Source organism: Oryctolagus cuniculus, chromosome 10 (genome assembly GCF_051225735.1).
Source record: "Oryctolagus cuniculus isolate XC-2025 breed Fujian yellow rabbit chromosome 10, ASM5122573v1, whole genome shotgun sequence".
In the NCBI taxonomy this organism is placed as follows: Eukaryota; Metazoa; Chordata; class Mammalia; order Lagomorpha; family Leporidae; genus Oryctolagus; species Oryctolagus cuniculus.
The window spans coordinates 56,874,832-56,893,734 of NC_142876.1; the positions used below are offsets into that span (position 1 = coordinate 56,874,832).

At 42.7% G+C, this 18,903-nt stretch overlaps 1 protein-coding gene across 2 annotated transcripts in view; it reads left to right on the forward strand.

Annotated features, from left to right (window-relative positions):
- The first annotated feature begins 502 nt into the window (after positions 1-502).
- USP14 (ubiquitin specific peptidase 14) overlaps positions 503-18,903 on the forward strand; it is a 54,371-nt gene continuing 35,970 nt past the window's right edge. The window contains 4 exon segments of one of the 2 annotated variants that reach the window (NM_001082257.1): positions 765-882; positions 5,965-6,110; positions 10,278-10,310; positions 18,679-18,783. In NM_001082257.1, the coding sequence (NP_001075726.1) occupies positions 867-882; positions 5,965-6,110; positions 10,278-10,310; positions 18,679-18,783 (300 nt within the window). In that variant the 5' untranslated portion in view covers positions 765-866. 2 annotated transcript variants of the gene reach the window in all.

An 18,903-nucleotide genomic window follows, 5' to 3' on the forward strand; every position in this document is an offset into this window, starting at 1 on the left:
TTTAGCTGCACGCTACAAAACCCCTTTATAAGTTTTTAGCGTGTGACGTAGAATAGCTGTCATGCATTGCATGCTAAGTGTACCAAGTGTCCTCTATACATTTGGTTTCGAACCAATGATGTGCATACTACTACCTCCATTTTACAGATGAAGAAAGCGAGGCTCAGCGGTACCACCCAGCTTCGATTCAAATCACGTCTAGTATATAAGCACTAATTAAATATACTGAAAAACCGCAATGCTCACTAAATTTTAGTCTCCTCAATAAATTTCCCAAGTCCCCTCTCTTCTACTTGGTACATTAACAACAAGAAAACAAGCCACCGCTTCAAAAAATAAAAGGAAGTAAATCAGTTTTTTCAGAAAAACACAGCCTACAATTACCAGGCTCCCTCTCCACCTGCTGAGGAGGTGGGGGCGGCACCAAGACCACGCGGCCCCAGCACGCGCGGGGCGTGGCGTGGCGGGGCGTGGCAGGCACCCAGTGCGCAGGCGCGCACCTGCTCGGGGCGCTCGGGCCGCGTGCTGGCCCGCGCCTCCTCCTCCCTGCTCCTGCCGCGCTCTCGCCCCGCCTGCTCCTGCCGCGCCTTCCCCGCCCTTCCTCTCGCCACCCTCCAGGCCCCGCCTCCAGCCCGCGCGCAGCCTCCACCTCGTAGTCACCCTCTAACTCCTGCGGAGCGCTGCGTGCTGCTGCGTCATCGCCAGTGGCCGGTTTGAATGAGACGCCTCGTCGCAGCGCCGCCACCGCCGCCGCCGCCGCCGCCGCACCTCTGCCTCGGCCGCCCTTAGAGTCTGCTCGTCCGTCTCCCTTCGCCGCCCTTGCCAGGCCCGGCTCTCCTGCACCGCCGCCTTTTCCCCGCTCCGCCATGCCACTCTACTCTGGTAAGCATTTCGCCCCGCGCCTGCCCTCCGGCTCGACGCTAGGCCTCCGCGTAGGCCTGGCCTTGCTGAGGCGCGCTCGGGGCGCGGGCCAGGGTGGGTCAGGGTGGGGTGTGCGGGGTGGCCGTGGCGCGGAGTCGACCTTGACACCTTTCCTTTCCCTTCCTGGGTCGGAGGCCTACCGGCGTGGGAGCGCTTTCGCCCGGGCTAGCGGATGGTTGGGGTGGGAGCGGGAGTGGACAAGGGAAGCGGCTCGGAGTCGTGACTCTGCAGAATAGTTTCTGTCGCTGCCCTCGTGGGCTGGGAATGGTGAGGGTGTATGTCCTGGGAGGCCAGGGGTCGAGCTGGAGGTGCGGTGCGATCCGTTTGGGCTGCACTGTGGAGACTTGGAAGGGAGCGCGGAGGGTTGGGGGGACCAGGGTTGCGAGGTTTGCCTTCATCTCTCTCGAGATGGCCCTAGGAGAGCTGTCCTTCGTCCTCGGCTTACTCCTTGCTACCCCTATGTAGCAGTTTCAATTCTGTCCCGTGGCGGGTTGCAAACCTCACTTTGGGCTTCGTTTTCGTTTTATCATCATTGCATTGGACTCCTGTATCCGCAGCTTAGTGTTAGCTTTGGGAGGTAGAGGAATACACAGACATTCTGGCGGGCGTCATTGCTTTTTGATTGGCGTTTGACAGGATTCATTTACTTTATGGCAACCTGAGGTATTGGTGAGGGGTCACATTTTTTTCTGAGTTACGGAACCTGAAATGTGTGTGGTGGCTCCAGTTGGCTAAGATGGATGATTCATTGACCACCTTCTGACTCTTCACTCTGTCTTAATTTCTGTATTGAATATTCTGCGTTTTCAAAGAATGATATGAATCAAAAAGAAGGTGCATTCTTGATGGACTCGAATCTCGAATTTGATGCTTTAATGATGATTACCTAAGTAAGTTAGTATGCTAATACTTAAACACATGGTAGATTCCCACAAAGACAACAAAACCAGCCCCTTAAGACATCCCACCACTCACCAAAGCTCTGTCTTAAAAAATTGAGTTTTTATTTTATGTTTTTAAAGATTTTGTTTATTTATTTGAGAAACAGGCCCCAAATGGCTGCAGAGGCCAGAGCTGGGCCTATCCAAAGCCAGGAGCTTCTTCAGGTCTCCCATGTGGGTGCAGGGGTACAAACACTTGGTCCATCTTTCAGCTGCTTTCCCAGGCCATAGCAGAGAGCTGGATTGGAAGAGGAGCAGCTGGGACATGAACCAGCGCCCATGTCGGATGTTGGTGCTGCAAGTGGAGGCTTAGCCTACTACACCACAGTGCTAGCCTTGAGTTGTTTTATTTTTGAAAATTTTTATTTGAGGGGCTGGTGCTGTGGCTTAGTGGGTAAATCCATCGCCTCTAGTGCTGGCATCCCATATGGGTACTGGTTCGAGACGCAGCTGCCCCACTTCCCATCCCGCTCTCTGCTATGGCCTGGGAAAGCAGCAGAAGATGGCCCAAGTCCTTGGGCCCCTGCACCCACAAGAGAGACCGAGAAGAAGCACCTGGCTCCTGGCTTCAGATTGGCGCAGCTCTGGCTCTGGCCATTGTGACCAACTGGGGAGTGAACCAGCAGATGGAAGACCTCTCTCTGTGTCTCTCCTTCTCTCTCTGTGTAACTCTGACTTTCAAGTAAATAAATAAACCTTTAAAATTTTTTTTTATTTGAAAGAGAGATCCGTTGGTTCATTCTGCAAATGACTGAAACAGCCTAGTTTTTGGCCAGGCCAAAGCCAGGGGACTAGAACTCAGTATGGGTCTCCCACATGGGCAGCAAGGACCCAACTACTTGAGCCATCACTTGCTGCCTCCCAGGAAATGAATTGACAGGAAACTGAAATCAGGAGCCAGCCTGGGACTTGAACCCAGGCCCCTTTATAAGGGAAGTGGGTGACCCATGCAGCATCTTAAACGCTATGCTAAATGCATATCTGAGTTCATTTTATCAGATCTTTTCCTCATCTCCAAAATGAAGGAATTGAAGTAGCTTTCCAAGGTCCCTTCCTTTGACATCTCCGTATTGAGAATGTTTATTTTCAGGATCAGCAAAAAGCCCTGTATTAAAATTAAAAGAAATTTTAGGTATCACTTTGTAAGTTTGAGTAAAAAATTAAGTATCTAGATTCTTTAATAGTTGAGGGTAAGTACAGTAAAAATTATTGAACACTTACAACAGTGTGTTTGGCAGAGAGGTAGAGTTTTGTTTTAGTCTTCATTATAATCCTGTGATAACTGATAAGTTTAATTTTTTATGGATAAGCAGAAAGTTTAAGTAGCTTGCCCTTTATGCCACATCTACATTTAGGTAGATTCTTCTCTTTCATTTCAGAATATGGTTTGTCTCAGCTGGCCTTTAGCTTGTCTGTGATTATAGTTGTGCCCCCTTTAAAGCCATTTTCTCTGCTGCAGCTAGAGTGATCCAGTGGCCTTTGTTTGTTTGTTTATTTATTTATTTATTTATTTTGACAGAGTGGACAGTGAGAGAGAGACAGAGAGAAAGGTCTTCCTTTTTCCGTTGGTTCATCCCCCAAGTGGCTGCTATGGCCAGCGCGCTGCGCTGATCCGAAGCCAGGAGCCAGGTGCTTCTCCTGGTCTCCCATGCGGGTGCAGGGCCCAAGCACTTGGGCCATCCTCCACTGCACTCCCGGGCCACAGCAGAGAGCTGGACTGGAAGAGGAGCAACCGGGACAGAATCCGGCACCCCGACCAGGACTAGAACCCGGTGTGCTGGCACCGCAGGCGGAGGATTAGCCTATCGAGCCACGGCGCTGGCCCCAAAGTGGCCTTTGTAAAGACTGTTAAAGGATTATACCTTGCCTACAAAACAAAGCCTGTATGTATGAAAGCACTTCAAAAAGTTTGTGGGAAAATGGAATTAAAAGAGAAGTTTAGTGGAAAAACATTTTTTGAGTAGTTTTTTTCATGACATGTTTTCCATGATTTTTTTTTTTAAATTTTTTTTTTTTTTAATTTTTTGACAGGCAGAGTGGACAGTGAGAGAGACAGAGAGAAAGGTCTTCCTTTGCCGTTGGTTCACCCTCCAATGGCCGCCTTGGCCAGCGCGCTGCGGCCGGCGCACCGCGCTGATCCGATGGCAGGAGCCAGGAGCCAGGTGCTTCTCCTGGTCTCCCATGCGGGTGCAGGGCCCAAGCACCTGGGCCATCCTCCACTGCACTCCCTGGCCACAGCAGAGAGCTGGCCTGGAAGAGGGGCAACCGGGACAGAATCCGGCGCCCCAACCGGGACTAGAACCCGGTGTGCCGGCGCCGCTAGGCGGAGGATTAGCCTAGTGAGCCGCGGCGCCGGCCCTCCATGATTTTTCTGAAGATCTCTCATGTGCATGGATTTTAGAGTTTGTTGCACCAACATAAACTTCTAAAATTCCATTTTCCACAAACATTTTGAAGTTCTCTTGTATGTTTTATCATAACTTGTTTTCTTTGACTTGGTTCATAGCCAGGTACCAGTTTTCACCTGCTTTTCTTTTTCTTTTTTTTAAGGTTGGTTTATTTATTTGAGAGGTAGAGTTACAGACAGAAGGAGAGACAGAGACAAAGGTCTTCCATCTGCTGGTTCACTCCCAAATGGCTGCAGTGGCCAGAGCTGGGTTGATCCGAAGACAGGAACCGAGAGCTTCTTCTGGGTCTCCCATGACGGTGCAGGGGCCCAAGCACCTGGGCCATTCCCAACTGTCTTCTCTGGTCATAAGCAGAGATCTGGATTGGAAGAGGAGTAGTTGGGATTTTAGCTGGCACTTGCAAGGGATGCCGGCACAGGCTTAGCCTACTATGCCACAGCACCAGGCCCTCTTCTTCTGCTTTTCTTTCACTTTGGAAATTACTTCCGTCTCAGAACACACCATGCTGCTTTATGCCATCGGATGTTTCTCTTGTCTTCTTTTCCAGGAACACTTTCATTCTCTGATTTATACTTTTCTTTGTGATTCAACCCAAAATTGTTATAATTCAAAAGTTAACACTTCTCCGGGAAATCCTTCACTACTCATCAAGCATTCCTCTGTTCTTCTGTAGCCTGTAAAAAACACATATTGCTATTTGTTTTAACTTTTATTCTCCATTTCTCACTTACTAGACCTTAAGTTTACCAGGCATCCCCTGATGCTTGATACTGTGTCTTTAAATGAATGCTCAGCACATTCATTGAACTGGTGATGGAATCAGGATTCGGAGTTGGGGTCATTTTTTCAGGTTCTGATTTCAGAAGTTGGAAATAAGACAATTAATTAATGTTTAGATTCTTACCTTAAAGATAGATGATCTAAACTTTTCAGTGGGAACAAGGTATATCTTTGAATTTTATTTGTTTTGTTTAATGTATTCCAAAGGAGGTTAATTGAATTATTTTATTTTGTTAAAACATGCAATAAAATTGACTCTTTAAGCCATTTTAAGTGAGAAGTTTTGTGGTATTAAGTATATTCACATGGTTGTATAACCATCATTATGATCTACTTCCAGAACTTTTTTATGTTCCGTGATGTAGGTATATCTTTGAATTCTTAATATATTTGAGCACTTCTAGTGGAGGGACAACTTTCTCAGTTCTGCTATACCTACCTTCCAGAAATCTGTGTTCTTTAACCTCTTATAAATGTGTTTTATTCTCTCAAAGATTATTTTTCTTCTCTTCAGTTATCTGATGTTCTTCTCCCTCTACCCTTCTATTGATTTAAGTGATTCTTTAATTAAACACATAGTGAAGGTTATGAACCTCATTATTATAGGAATTCAATGTGATCATCATATTTTGCAAAGGTTGTTGGACAGGAATTCAGAAGACTTCAGTTTTTACGAACCATTTTTGTGATATTGGGCAAACCAGTCAACCTATGTTAATTCACTTATTTATCAGGTGAAAAGTTTGATTAGATCTAGTAAAATTTTATAAGAGGCCTGTTGTGTTCATGTTACTCTTGTAGGTGTTGAGGGCGTGGAAAATGAAGGACTCATTTAATTGGTAACCCTTTAAGGATCTTTTAAATATGAAGTCTTGTTATTTTGTAAATGAAAAAAACTGTGATTTTGTTTGCAGTTACTGTAAAGTGGGGAAAGGAGAAATTTGGAGGTGTAGAATTGAATACTGATGAACCGCCCATGGTGTTCAAGGCTCAGCTTTTTGCACTAACTGGTGTCCAGCCAGCCAGACAGAGAGTTATGGTGAAAGGAGGAACATTGAAGGTAAAATTTAGTCTACATTTTCATGACTTATTATTATTGTGTAGTTAGAGGAAATATTTAACACCAGAAATTGTGTTTAGTGTTCATGTAGCATTTGAAGTATTTTTTATATGCTGAGAATATGCTTGTATGTGCCACAGGGTTAAAACTTTTATTCACGTTGGTGTAAGGGAAAAATGTTGGCATCCATCTCAAAACACTATTTTATGAAAATATCATTTAAAATTTTATTTACATTTTAAAAAATTTATTTGAAAGACCAAGAGAGACAAAGACAAACAAGCCCTTCGTCTGCTGGTTCACTCCCCAAATGTTTGCAACAGCCACAGCTGAGCCAGGCTGAAAATAGGAACCTGGAACTTAGTCTGGGTCTCCCATGTGGGCGGCAGGAACCCAACTACCTGAACCATTACCTGCTACTTCTCAAGGTATGCCCCAACAGGAAACTGGAATTAGAAGTGGAGCCATAACTCAAACCCCGGTGCTCTGATACTCATGTGGACATTCTAAACAGCATTTTAAGCACTATACCAAATATGGAAGTCTCTTTATAATTATCCATATTGTTTCACTTTTTTTCCTATGAGGATATATTGAATGTATTAAATGTTTTAGATTAGTATAAAATCTATTTTATTTCCTGAGAAATAACTATTACGGTGCTGGGTAAAAATTTTTTTAAAGGTTTATTTGGGGCCAGTGCTGTGGCACAGTGGGTTAATGCCCTGGCCTGAGGCGCCAGCATCCCATATGGGCGCTGGTTCAAGTTCTGGCTGCTCCACTTCCGATCCAGCTCTCTGCTGTGGCCTGGGAAAGCAGTAGAAGATGGCCCAAGTTCTTGGGCCCCTGCACCTGCATGGGAGACACAGAAGAAGCTCCTGGCTGTGGATTGGCGCAGCTCCAGCTGTTATGGCCAATTGGGGAGTGAACCAGCAGATGGAAAACCTTTCTCTCTCTCTCTCTCTGCCTCTCCTCCTCTCTCTCTGTAACTCTGACGTTTCTTTTTAAAAGATTTATTTATTTGTTTGAAAGAGTTACAGAGAGAGAGGGGGGAGAGACAGAGATCTTCCATCCACTAGTTCAATCCCCAGATGGCTGCAATGGCTAGCACTGGGCCAGGCAGAAACTAGGGAGCCATCTTCCGCTGCTTTTTCCAGCCATTAGCAGGGAACCTGATGAGAAGTGGAGCAGTTGATACACAAATTGGTGCCCATATAGGATGTCGGCATTGCAGGTTGTGGCTTTTCCCACTATGCCACAATTCCAGCCCCCAATGCTGGAAAATTTTATTTCTTAAAATATGCAACTATATGGATAATTTTTTTTATTTGTAAACAAAGCAAAACAAAACTGGGGCAGCAGGTTAAGTTGCCACCTGTGACATTGACATTCCATATGGCTGCCGGTTCAAGTCCTGGCTGCTCCACTTCCAATCTAGCTCCCTGCTACTGTGCCTGGGAAAGCAGTGAAAAATGGCTCAAGTGCTTGGGCCCCTGTATCCTGTGGGAGACCTAGAAAAGGTTTCTGATTCCTGGCTGCTAGCTTTGGCCTGGCCCAGGTCTGACAGTTGTAGACACTTGCAGAGTGAACCAGTGGATGGAAGATTTTCTCCCTCCCTCCCTCTTTCCCTCCCTCCCTCCTCTTTCTCTCTCTCTCTTTCACTATGCTTTTCAAATAAATACATTTTATTTAAAAAACCAGGAGAGGGAAGGTAATTTTGCTTCAAGTTTGTTTGGAATGATCACACTGACTATACTTAAGTGTCTAAGCTTACCAATTTCATTGATAAAGGCCAGAAAAAATAATAGAGATATTTTTCTACGATTGTGATATGCAAGTCCACGTTAAAAAAAAGTACTTTATTTAAGGGCTGAATGTGAAATGCTAAAAGAGCTGTGGTTAACTTTAGAGATAAGTACTGTCTGCTGTACAGTGAAACAGATGTTGGTGAAAAACTTTCTGCACATTGCTGTCTGAGCCTTTGGAGTTTAGTGAACTTCAAAATCTAGCTTGTGCTAAGCCATGTAGTAGTGGTATATTATGGAGAATTAAAGAAAAATTTTAATTAAATTGACTGTAACTACCAATAACTACCATTTGAATATTTGTGCCAGGCTTTTTATTTATTTTGTTTTAATTCTCAACTGTGTATTTTCCATTTTTTTCCTCTAAATATTTGTTTGTTTATTTGAAAGAGAGAGAGTGAGAAACAGATCTTGCATCCACATCCACTGGTTTACTCCCCAAGTGGCTACAGTGGCCAGGTTGAGCCAGACTGAAGCCAGGAGTCAAGAGCTTGATCTCGATCTCTCATGGGGGTAGCAGGGGCCCAACCACTTGGGCCATTTTCACTGCCTTTGCAGGCCATTAGCAGGGAATTGGATTGGAAATGGAGCAGCCAGGACTTGAACGGCATCCGTATGCGATGCTGGTGTCGCAGGCAGTGGCTTTATCTGCTGTACCACAATGCCAGCCCCCATTGTTATTATTTTAAACATTTATTTGTTCATTTATTCAAAAGGCAGCATGAGAGGAGGGAGGGTGAGAAATCTTCCTTCTTCTGATTCACTTGGCAAATGCCGGAAAGAATTGGGGCTGGGCCAGTCTGAACTCGGTCTGGGTCTCCCACTTTGGTGGCAGGAGCTCAAGTACTTGGGACCACCATCTGCTGCTTTCCCAGGTTCATTAGCAGGGAGCTATATCAGAATTAGAGTAGCTGAGACTTGAACTGGCACTCAGATATGGATATAGATACCCCAAGCAATGGCTTAACCCACTGTCCCACAACGCCATCCCTATGATATCCAGGTTTTATGAATGAGGAAATTGAATGTCAGAGAGTAACACAGTGAGGCACCAAGAGAGCATGGGATTTACAAATCAAGCAGATCTGAGTGCCATTCCCAACTTTGTGTGACCTCTGCTAAGTCATCTGAGGGAGCATTTTATATTTACATTTCCTTGTGATTAGAGTGGTGTCAATCCTATGATTAGCGTCTCTAAACTGAGAAGGCTTTTAGGAAGTTCATGTTCTACTTTAAAGCAGGGTATCCAAAGAGATAACTAGTGCACCAATGAGGGGAGACAGATATATTGAGCACCTATGCCTTCTGTGAAATGAAAATAGTTCTGTGGACCTGACTTTATCCTGTGAAGGTAAAGAGCTTAGCTGCAGTTAGTTCAAATATCTGCTGGGCCCAGCATTGTGGTGTAGCAGGTAAAGTTGCTGCCTACGATGCTGGCATCCCATTTTGGTTTGATTCCCAGCTGCTCTGCTTCCAATCTAGCTTCCTGCTAATGCACTTGGGAGAGCAGTGGAGGATGACCCAAGTGATTGGGCTCCTGCCACCTACACGAGAGACTCAGAAGAACCTCCTGGCTCCTGGCTTCAGCCTGGCCCAGACCTGGCTGTTGTGGCCATTTTGGGGAGTGAACCAGTGAATGGAAGATCTCTAACTCTGGCTCCCTGTCTCTTGTCTCTCTCTGTAACTCTTGACTTTCAAATAAATAAAAAAAATCTTTAAAACAGAATGTGTTATATGATCAGGACATAAAAACAATTTTTTTTTTTTTGCGAACACATTGAAGTGGAAGCATTTGTTAATTGCTTTGCTAATTGGGACTTGAGAAGCATTTGTGGACATGCAAGTATTAAGAGTTTGCCTTGGGTGGGCTGGTTTGCTGTCCTGGTATAATTTGTAATAGCACTTGCATTCTCAAGAGTTTCCTTGTTTGGATGATAAATCAGGTAGAGTCATCCTAATTAAGTAGATCTAATTTCACAGGTTACTTTTTTAAATTGTCTTAAGCTAATGAATTAGCTCTGCTAGTTCCAAACATAAAAAAATTAGTATATGTCATTTGTCATCTGTGAAGTGCTTTTTAGTACTTGCTAAAAGTGTTTTTAATACTTAACTATTTTTTAGTGCTTGGTGCTACTGATTTTATTGTCTGAGACTGTGTTACCATATTCAGTTTAAGCAGTTGTTAGGCTTCTTGACTTTAGGGCTATATGTGCTTAACAAAAAACTGTTTTTGATCATAATGATTGTAAATTAAATCAAAATACAGAATAAATTTCTATTTTGAAATAGCTTAATTATTAGATTTTGTTGAGCTTGTACAGGGATGGTTAAATATATTGTTTTTTGTTTGTCTTTGAAATAGGATGATGACTGGGGAAACATCAAAATAAAAAATGTAAGTATTATGGACAATTATTTAGCAGTAACCTATTAACTAAATCAAAATAAATTCCAGATGCCCTTCTTTTTGAATGTGATCCTGTTCTAGCATCATCTGCTGAAAATGCTTTTTCCATAACTTGTTTCTTTCACTGATATAGTTGATTTAAGTTAATACTAGTACCACAAATCTTGATTACTAAAGCTTTATAATGTCTTTAAGATAGTATAAGTTCTTCAACTTTTTTATGAATACTTTAACTCTTCTCATTCACTTAAAATTTTAGAATAGCCTGTTGGTTTCTATTTGGTTGGAGATTACACTGAATCTGTGGCTCAGTTTTGGGAGAATGAGCACCATTACAGTACTGAGTACTAAAATCCTTAAGTATGATGTACTATTTCATTTATTGAGCTCTTTATTTTCTCTTAGCAGAGTTGTAGTTTTCTAGTATGAAAAAGTTAGATTCTCAGTGTTTCTTCTATTTAAAAAACTTTTGCTGTTTATAGGTTCATGGCTAGATTATAAAAGCACATGGAATTTTTCTTATTTTCATCTTGTGGCCTTGCAATTGATTCACTAAATAGTTGCACATAATTTTTGGGTGGATTCCATTTAGTTTTATATGTATATAAGCATTTTATTTACAAATAATGACAATTTTATTTCTTTTTTTTTTTAATTTATTTACTTAACAGATAGAGTTAGTGAGAGAGAGAGACAGAGAGAAAGGTCTTCTTTCCATTGGTTCACCCCCCAAAATGGCCGCTATGGCTGGAGCTACGCTGGTCTGAAGCCAGGAGCCAGGTGCTTCCTCCTGGTCTCCCATGCAGGTGCAGGAGCCCAAGTACTTGGGCCATCCTCCACTGCCCTCCCGGGCCACAGCAGAGAGCTGGCCTGGAAGAGGAGCAACCGGGACTAGTACCTGGCGCCCCAACTGGGACTAGAACCCGGAGTGCCAGTGCCGCAGGCAGAGGATTAGCCAAGTGAACCACGGTGCCTGCCCCGACAATTTTATTTCTTCTCAACTTTTATGATTTCTAATTTTTTAAAGTTTTTTTTTTTTTTTTTTTTTTTTTTTTTTTTTTTGTGACAGGCAGAGTGGACAGTGAGAGAGAGAGAGACAGAGAGAAAGGTCTTCCTTTGCCGTTGGTTCACCCTCCAATGGCCGCCGCGGCCGGCGCGCTGCGGCCGGCGCACCGCACCGATCCAATGGCAGGAGCCAGGAGCCAGGTGCTTTTTCCTGGTCTCCCATGGGGTGCAGGGCCCAAGCACCTGGGCCATCCTCCACTGCACTCCCGGGCCACAGCAGAGAGCTGGCCTGGAAGAGGGGCAACCGGGACAGAATCCGGCGCCCCGACCGGGACTAGAACCCGGTGTGCCGGCGCCGCTAGGCGGAGGATTAGCCTAGTGAGCCGCGGTGCCGGCCTAATTTTTTAAAGTTTTATTGAGGTATTTTGATAAACAGATGACTTGTAATTTGTGTTGTTAGGCCCTCTAATGCAGTGTTAAAGAATGGTAAGAGTGGATGTCATGTTTTTTCCTAGTTTACTGAGATTTAAAATTATGAATGACTGCTCAATTTTGTTTTGTGCTTTTTGTGCTTCTTGTTAAAATGATCATATTTTTCTCTCTTGTTATGGTAATGTGTTTAGTATCAGTCATTCAATATATATATTTTAATGGTTAAACTTTACATTTTGGGATGGGCAGTTCTCAGATTTCTTCATCTTGTGACCTCCTTCTGTGCTTAGAAATTATGATTGACCCTGAAGAGTTTTGTATATGTGGGCCTGATTTATCAGTGTCTACCACATAAGAAATCAGAACATTTTTATTTAAAAACTTTAACAAGTACATTATATTAATTAAATTTTTCTGGGCAAAATTAAATTTAGTAAAAAGACTGGCATTTTCCTACATTTTTTATTAGATCTTTATCTAAATAGGAAATAGTTGAATTTTCATGCTTCTGTTTTCAGCCTGTTGCAGTGTGTTCTTTGGGTTGAATGATATGAAGGCCTTATTATTTTTTTTTTTTTAAAGATTGATTTTGTGTTTTTGAACAGCAGAGTTAGAGGGAAAAAGAGAGAGGGAGAGAGAGAGAGAGAGAGAGAGAGAGAGAAAGAGATACAGAGATCTTCTACAGATATCTTTTCTGGTTTGCTCTCCAAATGGCTGCAACAACCAAATCTGAGCTGGGCAGAAGCTGAAAGTCAGGAACTCCATTCTGGTCTCCCACATGAATGGTAGTGGCACAGGTGCTTGGCCCGTCATCCGTTGCCTTCCCAGATGCATTAGCAGAAAGCTGGATTGGAAGCAGAGCAGCCATTACTTGATCTGGTACTCCAGTATGGGATGCTGGGATCACAAGCAGTGGCTTAACAGGCTGTTCCCCAACGCCAGCCCCTGTGAAGGAAATCTGACCTCGCCTAGTTATATAGATTTTTTCAAAAAAATTGTGAAAAACTTATTTTATAGTGCGCCAAAGCTCAACACATGGTATTTTAGTTTCCTTGTAGGGATAGAATCTGAAACTGTATCGGTGATCTTGTGTACATTTAAATTTATTGTTTTGTGCTTAGAAGGAGTCTCATACCCATGTTTGATTTTGTATTAATCATTCATTTTTTTTGTATTGGTGATTCAGGTTAGTTTCCTGCATTATTTAGATCTTACATGTATTGGTGCATTTCATTATACAGTGTGAAAAAGTTGCATTCATTAGTATCACTACTGACCTCAACAGAAATATCTTTACTGGAAAGCTGCATAATGACAAAGTTTCTAACTTTTACTTTAAAGTTCTAAATATTTTCAGTTGTTTTCTTTGAAGTGACTTGCCACTGTTTTTATTTTTAATAAAATGTTGGCTAATTGCCTATCTAAAAAAGCATGATTTGTCAGTTATTATAAGTAAAAATAATTTTCTGTTAACAGAATTATCTAGTTCAGTTTGCAGTACAGACATTTGCACAAGTGCTTAAACAAGACAATTTTCATTCTCTGGTTTGCAGCAAAAGTGTTTCATCACTTCTGCTCAGTCCGTAATTTAGAATCTCTAAAGAAATGTATTTGAGAGGCTGATATTGTGGAACATTTAAGTTGTGGCTTATGATGCTGGCACCCCATATGTGAGTGCCAGTTCAATTCCCTTTGCTTGCTTCTGATCTAATTTTTTGCTTGGGTCCCTATCCCCCATGTGGGAGATGTGGCAGGAGTTCCTGGTTTCTACTTTGGCCTGCCCCAGCTCTGACTGTTAGTGTATCACTAGGCATGTTGTTGAGACTGAAACCAGGAGGCAGGAACTCCATCGAGGCGTCCCACATGGGTTTTGGGGGCCCAGGCTTTTGGGCCATCCTCTGCTGCTTTCTCAGGAAACAGCAATGGTAATTGAATTGGTCCTCCAATAAGGGATGCCAGTCTGCTGTGCCACAACGCTGGTCCCCTGTGTTTTTGCTTGTTTGTTCATTTTTGGATGTCTCTTTCTACTTTTTAACTATGTTGAATAAACTCCTGGAAAACTTCATTTTTGTAGATAAATACTAAATAGCTAGGAATGAAATTAATTGGTCATAATGGTAAGCTTAAGTTAACTTTATAAGAAACTGCCAAACAATTTGCAGAGTGGTTATACCACTCACTTTACATTCCAGTGAGCAGTAATTGAGAGATCTAATTATTCTATATCATCACCAGCATTCATGGGAATTTAGTGATACTTGTTTTAATTTGCATTTCTCTAATTGCTAATGCTGAATGTTATTTCATGAGTTTATTGGGCACTTGTTTATCTTACTATCTATTCAAATTTTGTACCCCTTATAATTTTTATTTATTTGAAAGAAAAAATGACAATGAGAATCTGCTGGTTCAACAGCTGGTGCTGAGTCAGGCTGAAGCCAGGAGCCAAGAACTTAATCTGAGTCTCCCATGTGGGTGGCAGGGACCCAACTCCTTGAAGCATCCATCACCTGCTGCTTCTCAAGTTGTGCATTAATAGAATGCTGGAATCAGGAGCCATGCTGGGACATAAACTTAGGCACTAAGATTTGGGATACAGGTATCCCAGGTGACATCCACACTGGTACACTGAACCCTGACCCTGAGCCAGTGTTTTTGTCGGGTTATTTGTTTTTTTTTTAACTAAGTTTTGAATATTCTTTTCACTGGGTACAAAAAAGTCCATTTGTGAGGTGTCTGTGCTGTGGATATTTTCTCTTAATCTGTTGTATTTTAGTGTTTATAATTTTGTTAAAAGTTTTCCATGTTTTTTTAAATATCAAATTTTCTTTTATGGTTTATACTAATTTGTATGAAGTCTTTGCCCATGTCATGGTCACAGGAGACTTTTTTGTGTTCTTTGTGTTTTAGGTTTTATTATTTTTTATTTTTTTAAAGATTTATTTATTTATTTGAAAGTCAGAAGTTACACAGAGAGAGGAGAGGCAGAGAGAGAGAGAGGCATCTTCCATCCGATGGAACACTCCCCAGATGGCCACAGTGGCTGGAGCTGTGCCGATCCAAAGCCAGCAGCCAGGAGCTTCCTCCAGGACCCCACGCGGGTGCAGGGCCCAAGGACTTGGGTCATCTTCTACTGCTTTCCCAGGCCATAGCAGAGAGCTGGATTGGAAGTGGAGCAGCCGGGTCTCGAACCGGTGTCCATATGGGATGCTGGTGCTTCAGGCCAGGGCATTAACTCGCTGAGCAACAGCGCTGGCCCTGTGTTTTAGCTTTTATATGTAGATTTATCATCTGTTTAGAGTAAATTCTTAAGTTTGTTGTGAAGAAATGATTCAGGTGTGTAAATACCATTTGTTGAAAAGACTTTTCCAATTGTACCTCAGCACCCTCATTGAAACGCAGGTGATTGTACACATGTTGGGCTGTTTTGGATTCCCATCCATTGATTTGTCCGAAGATACTTAAAATAATTTGTGAAATATGGATTAGGACAGGTTCAGTGGTGGGTGTTTAGTGCAGTGGTTAAGCTGGTGACTAGGAATCCCATATTACAGTGCTTGGGTTCGAATCTCACTGATGCTCCTGATTGTATCTTCCTGCTAATGTGAACCTTGGGAGGAAGAAGGTAAAGGTTCAAGTAGTTGTGCGCCTGCTACCCATACGGGAGAACTGGATCGGGTTTCAGGATCCTGGCTTTGGCTCTAGGTAGAGACTGTTGTGGTCATTTGGGGAGTGAACCATCAAAGAGATGATCTCTTTCTCTTCTCTGTTTCTCTTTTTGTCTCTCTGCCTTTCAAACAAAGAAACAGCCAAAAAATAAATACATAAAGTGAATAAAAAGTTAGGGGCTGGCATTGTGGCACAGTGGATTAACTTGTCGGTTGTGATGCCAGCATCCCATATTGGAGTGCTGGTTTGAACCCCAGCTGCTCTGTTTCCATTCCAGCTCCCTGCTAATGTACCTGGGAAAGCAGTGGAAGATGGCTTAAGTACTTGGACCCCTGCCACCACTCATGTGGGAGACTTGGATGTAATTTTGGGCTTCTGGCTTCACCTGGACCAGTCCTGCTGTGGTGGCCATTTGGGGAATGAGTCAGTAGATGGATGTGCTCTCTCTGTTACTCTGCCTTTTAAATAAATAAGTCTAAATTTTTTTTTCTTTTTTTTTTTTTTTTAATGAAATCTATGCATCTGAGTGGTCCTCAGAAAGTTTATGGAAAATATATATTATGAAAAAATTATGCATGGGCATGAAATTTTTTGTACTAAAATAAGCTCGTGTTCTGATTCTGTTTTTGTGAACTTTATGAAGTACCTTGATATATGTATGTTTGCACCAATGTGCACTCTCCACTGTCATTGTTAATCAGGCTGTGAAATCCAGTAGTATAAGTCCTCCAGTGTTTTTTCTTTCTTTTTTTTTTTTAATAGATTTTATTTATTTAATTGAAAGGCAGAGTTTCAGAGTTGGGGAGAGATAGAAAGGTCTTCCATCTGCTGGTTCACTCCCCAAATGGCCACAACAGCAGGAGCTGGGCTGATCTAAAGCCAGGAGCCAGGAGCTTCTTCTGGTCTCCCACACTGGTGCAGGAGCCCAAGCATTGGGCCATCTTCCACTGCCTTCCCAGGTCGTATCAGAGCTGGGTTGGAAGAACAGCAGCTGGGACTAGAACTGGTTCCTATATGGGGTGCTGGCACTATAGAGAGAGGTGCAGTACCACAGTACCAGTTCCCAGTGGGAATACTTTTAAAAAACACTTTTTATTTGAATGACAGAGACGTGGAGAGACCTTTTGTTTGCTGGTTTACTCCCCAGTTGCCTGCTATAGCCAAAGCTGGGCCAGGCTGAAGCCAGGAGCCAATCATGGGTAGCAGGCACCCAAGTACTTGAGCCATCATTTGTTACCTCCTTGGGTGCCTAAACATTAGTAAGAAGTCGAATTGTTTGAACTGTAACCAGGCACTCTAATACATGGGATGCGGTGTCCCAAGTGGTATGACCTTAATCACTACCACACACTTGCCCTGGTGGCAATACTTAGAAGTTAGTATCTTTGGGCTTGGTGCTGTGGCATAGTGGGTAAAGCTGCTGCCTGCAGTGCCAGCATCCCATATGGGCTCCGGTTCAAGTCTCGGCTGATCCACTTCTGATCCAGCTTTCTGCTATGGCCTGGAAAAGCAGTAGAAGATGGCCCAAGTCTTTGGGCTCCCACGGTTACTTGGCAGACCTGGAAGAAGCTCTTGGCTCTTGGCTTCAGATCGGCACAGTTTTGGCAATTGCAGCCATCTGGGGTGTGAACCAACAGATGGAAGACCTCTCTTTCCCCTTCTGCCTCTGCCTCTCTCTAACTCTGCCTTTCACACAGTGGTGGCTTATCCTGCTACTCTACAGTGCAGCTCCTGTCTTTTTTCCTGTCTAACTGCCTTTCAAGTAAAATAAATATTTAAAACTAAGAGACTAAGGTAATATTCATTCAGTATTCAATATAACTATTTGCTTAATGTGTATAATTATAAAATTGAGTATTTTGAAATAATTGATGTGTTTGGTGTGTTTTCCAATAATGGAGATTTCAGTTCTCTGAAAATATGTGCAGATGGAAATCATTGTTAAACAGTAAGCATTCAGAGGAAGAATTTTATCAGTGATGGATTTATTAATGGAGAAGTGATGCCACTAAATATTCATGAGTAATTCCCTTGCCACTATTGTAGACATCAATTTTTTTTTTTTTATTTGACAGGTAGAGTTACGGACAGTGAGAGAGAGAAAGGTCTTCCTTCCATTGGTTCACTCTGTAGACATCAATTTTTATAGCACTGTTTAGTTTTTCCTCCCAGCTATGTTTAGATATAGTTTTCATACAATTAAATTAATGTATTATAATGTGTAATTCAAATTTTATATGACTATAATTTTATATAGTCATGTAACCACCACAATGAGGATTTAGTAGTTTTATCACTCTCTGTGTTCCTTTGTAAACAGGTGACCTCTTAGCCCCAAGCAGCCAACCCGATATTTTAAAAGTTTTTCAAAAAAAATTTAGTGATTTCATTTATTTATTTATTTATTTGGAAGAGTTACAGAGAAGTAGAGGCAGAGAGAGAGAGCGATGTCTTCCATCTGTTGGTTTGCTTCCCAAATGGCCGCAACAGCCAGGGCTGGGCCGATCTGAAACCAGGAGCCAGGAGCTTCTTCTGGATCTCCCACATGAGTGCAAGGGGCCCAAGGGCTGGGCCCATCCTCTAATGCTTTCGTAGGCCATCGCAGAGAGCCGAATCAGAAGTGAAGCAGCCAAGACTCGAATTGGCACCCATATGGGATTCTGGCACTATAGGCAGTGGCTTTACCTGCTATGCCACAGTGTCAGCCTCTGATTTATAGATTTCGTAGCCTTCATTGCAATTCGATTTTTTTAAAAATAGAGATTTATTTATTTATTTGAAAGGCAGAGTTAGAGGGAGAGACAGAGAGAGAGGTCTTCCATCTGCAGTTCACTCTTCAAATGGCCACAATGACCAGGGCTGGGCCTTGCTGAAGCCAGGAGCCAGGAGTTTCTTCCGGTTTTCCCATGTGAGCACAGGGGTTCAAGTACTTGGGCCATATTTTGCTGCTTTCCCAGGTGTATTAGCGTGGAGCTGGATCAGACGTGGAACAGCTGGCAGCTTTACCCACTGTGCCACAGCGCTAGCCCCTGCAATTTGATTTTAAAACACTATGATTACCTCTGAAAGAAACCCATTTAAAATCACTTTTTCCCACCTCTAGCCCTGTATAACCACTCCTTTTTGTATAGATTTGTGTTTTTTTGGGTGCAAATATAGTCATGGAGTGTATGTTCTTTTGTGTCTCTTTCATTAGACATAACTATTATCAATTCTCAAGATTTTTACGAAATTCCTTTTTTTAAAACAGGGAATGACTATACTGATGATGGGGTCAGCAGATGCTCTTCCTGAAGAACCCTCAGCTAAAACTGTCTTCGTAGAAGACATGACAGAAGAACAGTTAGCATCTGCCGTAAGACATACCATGTTTTATGTTTGAAAAACATTGTAGAAGTAGCAGCTAAATGTTTTGTAGATTTAATCACCGGCCCATGTGTTTTGTCGTTAGTTGTTCTTGAAATTAACTTGAGCA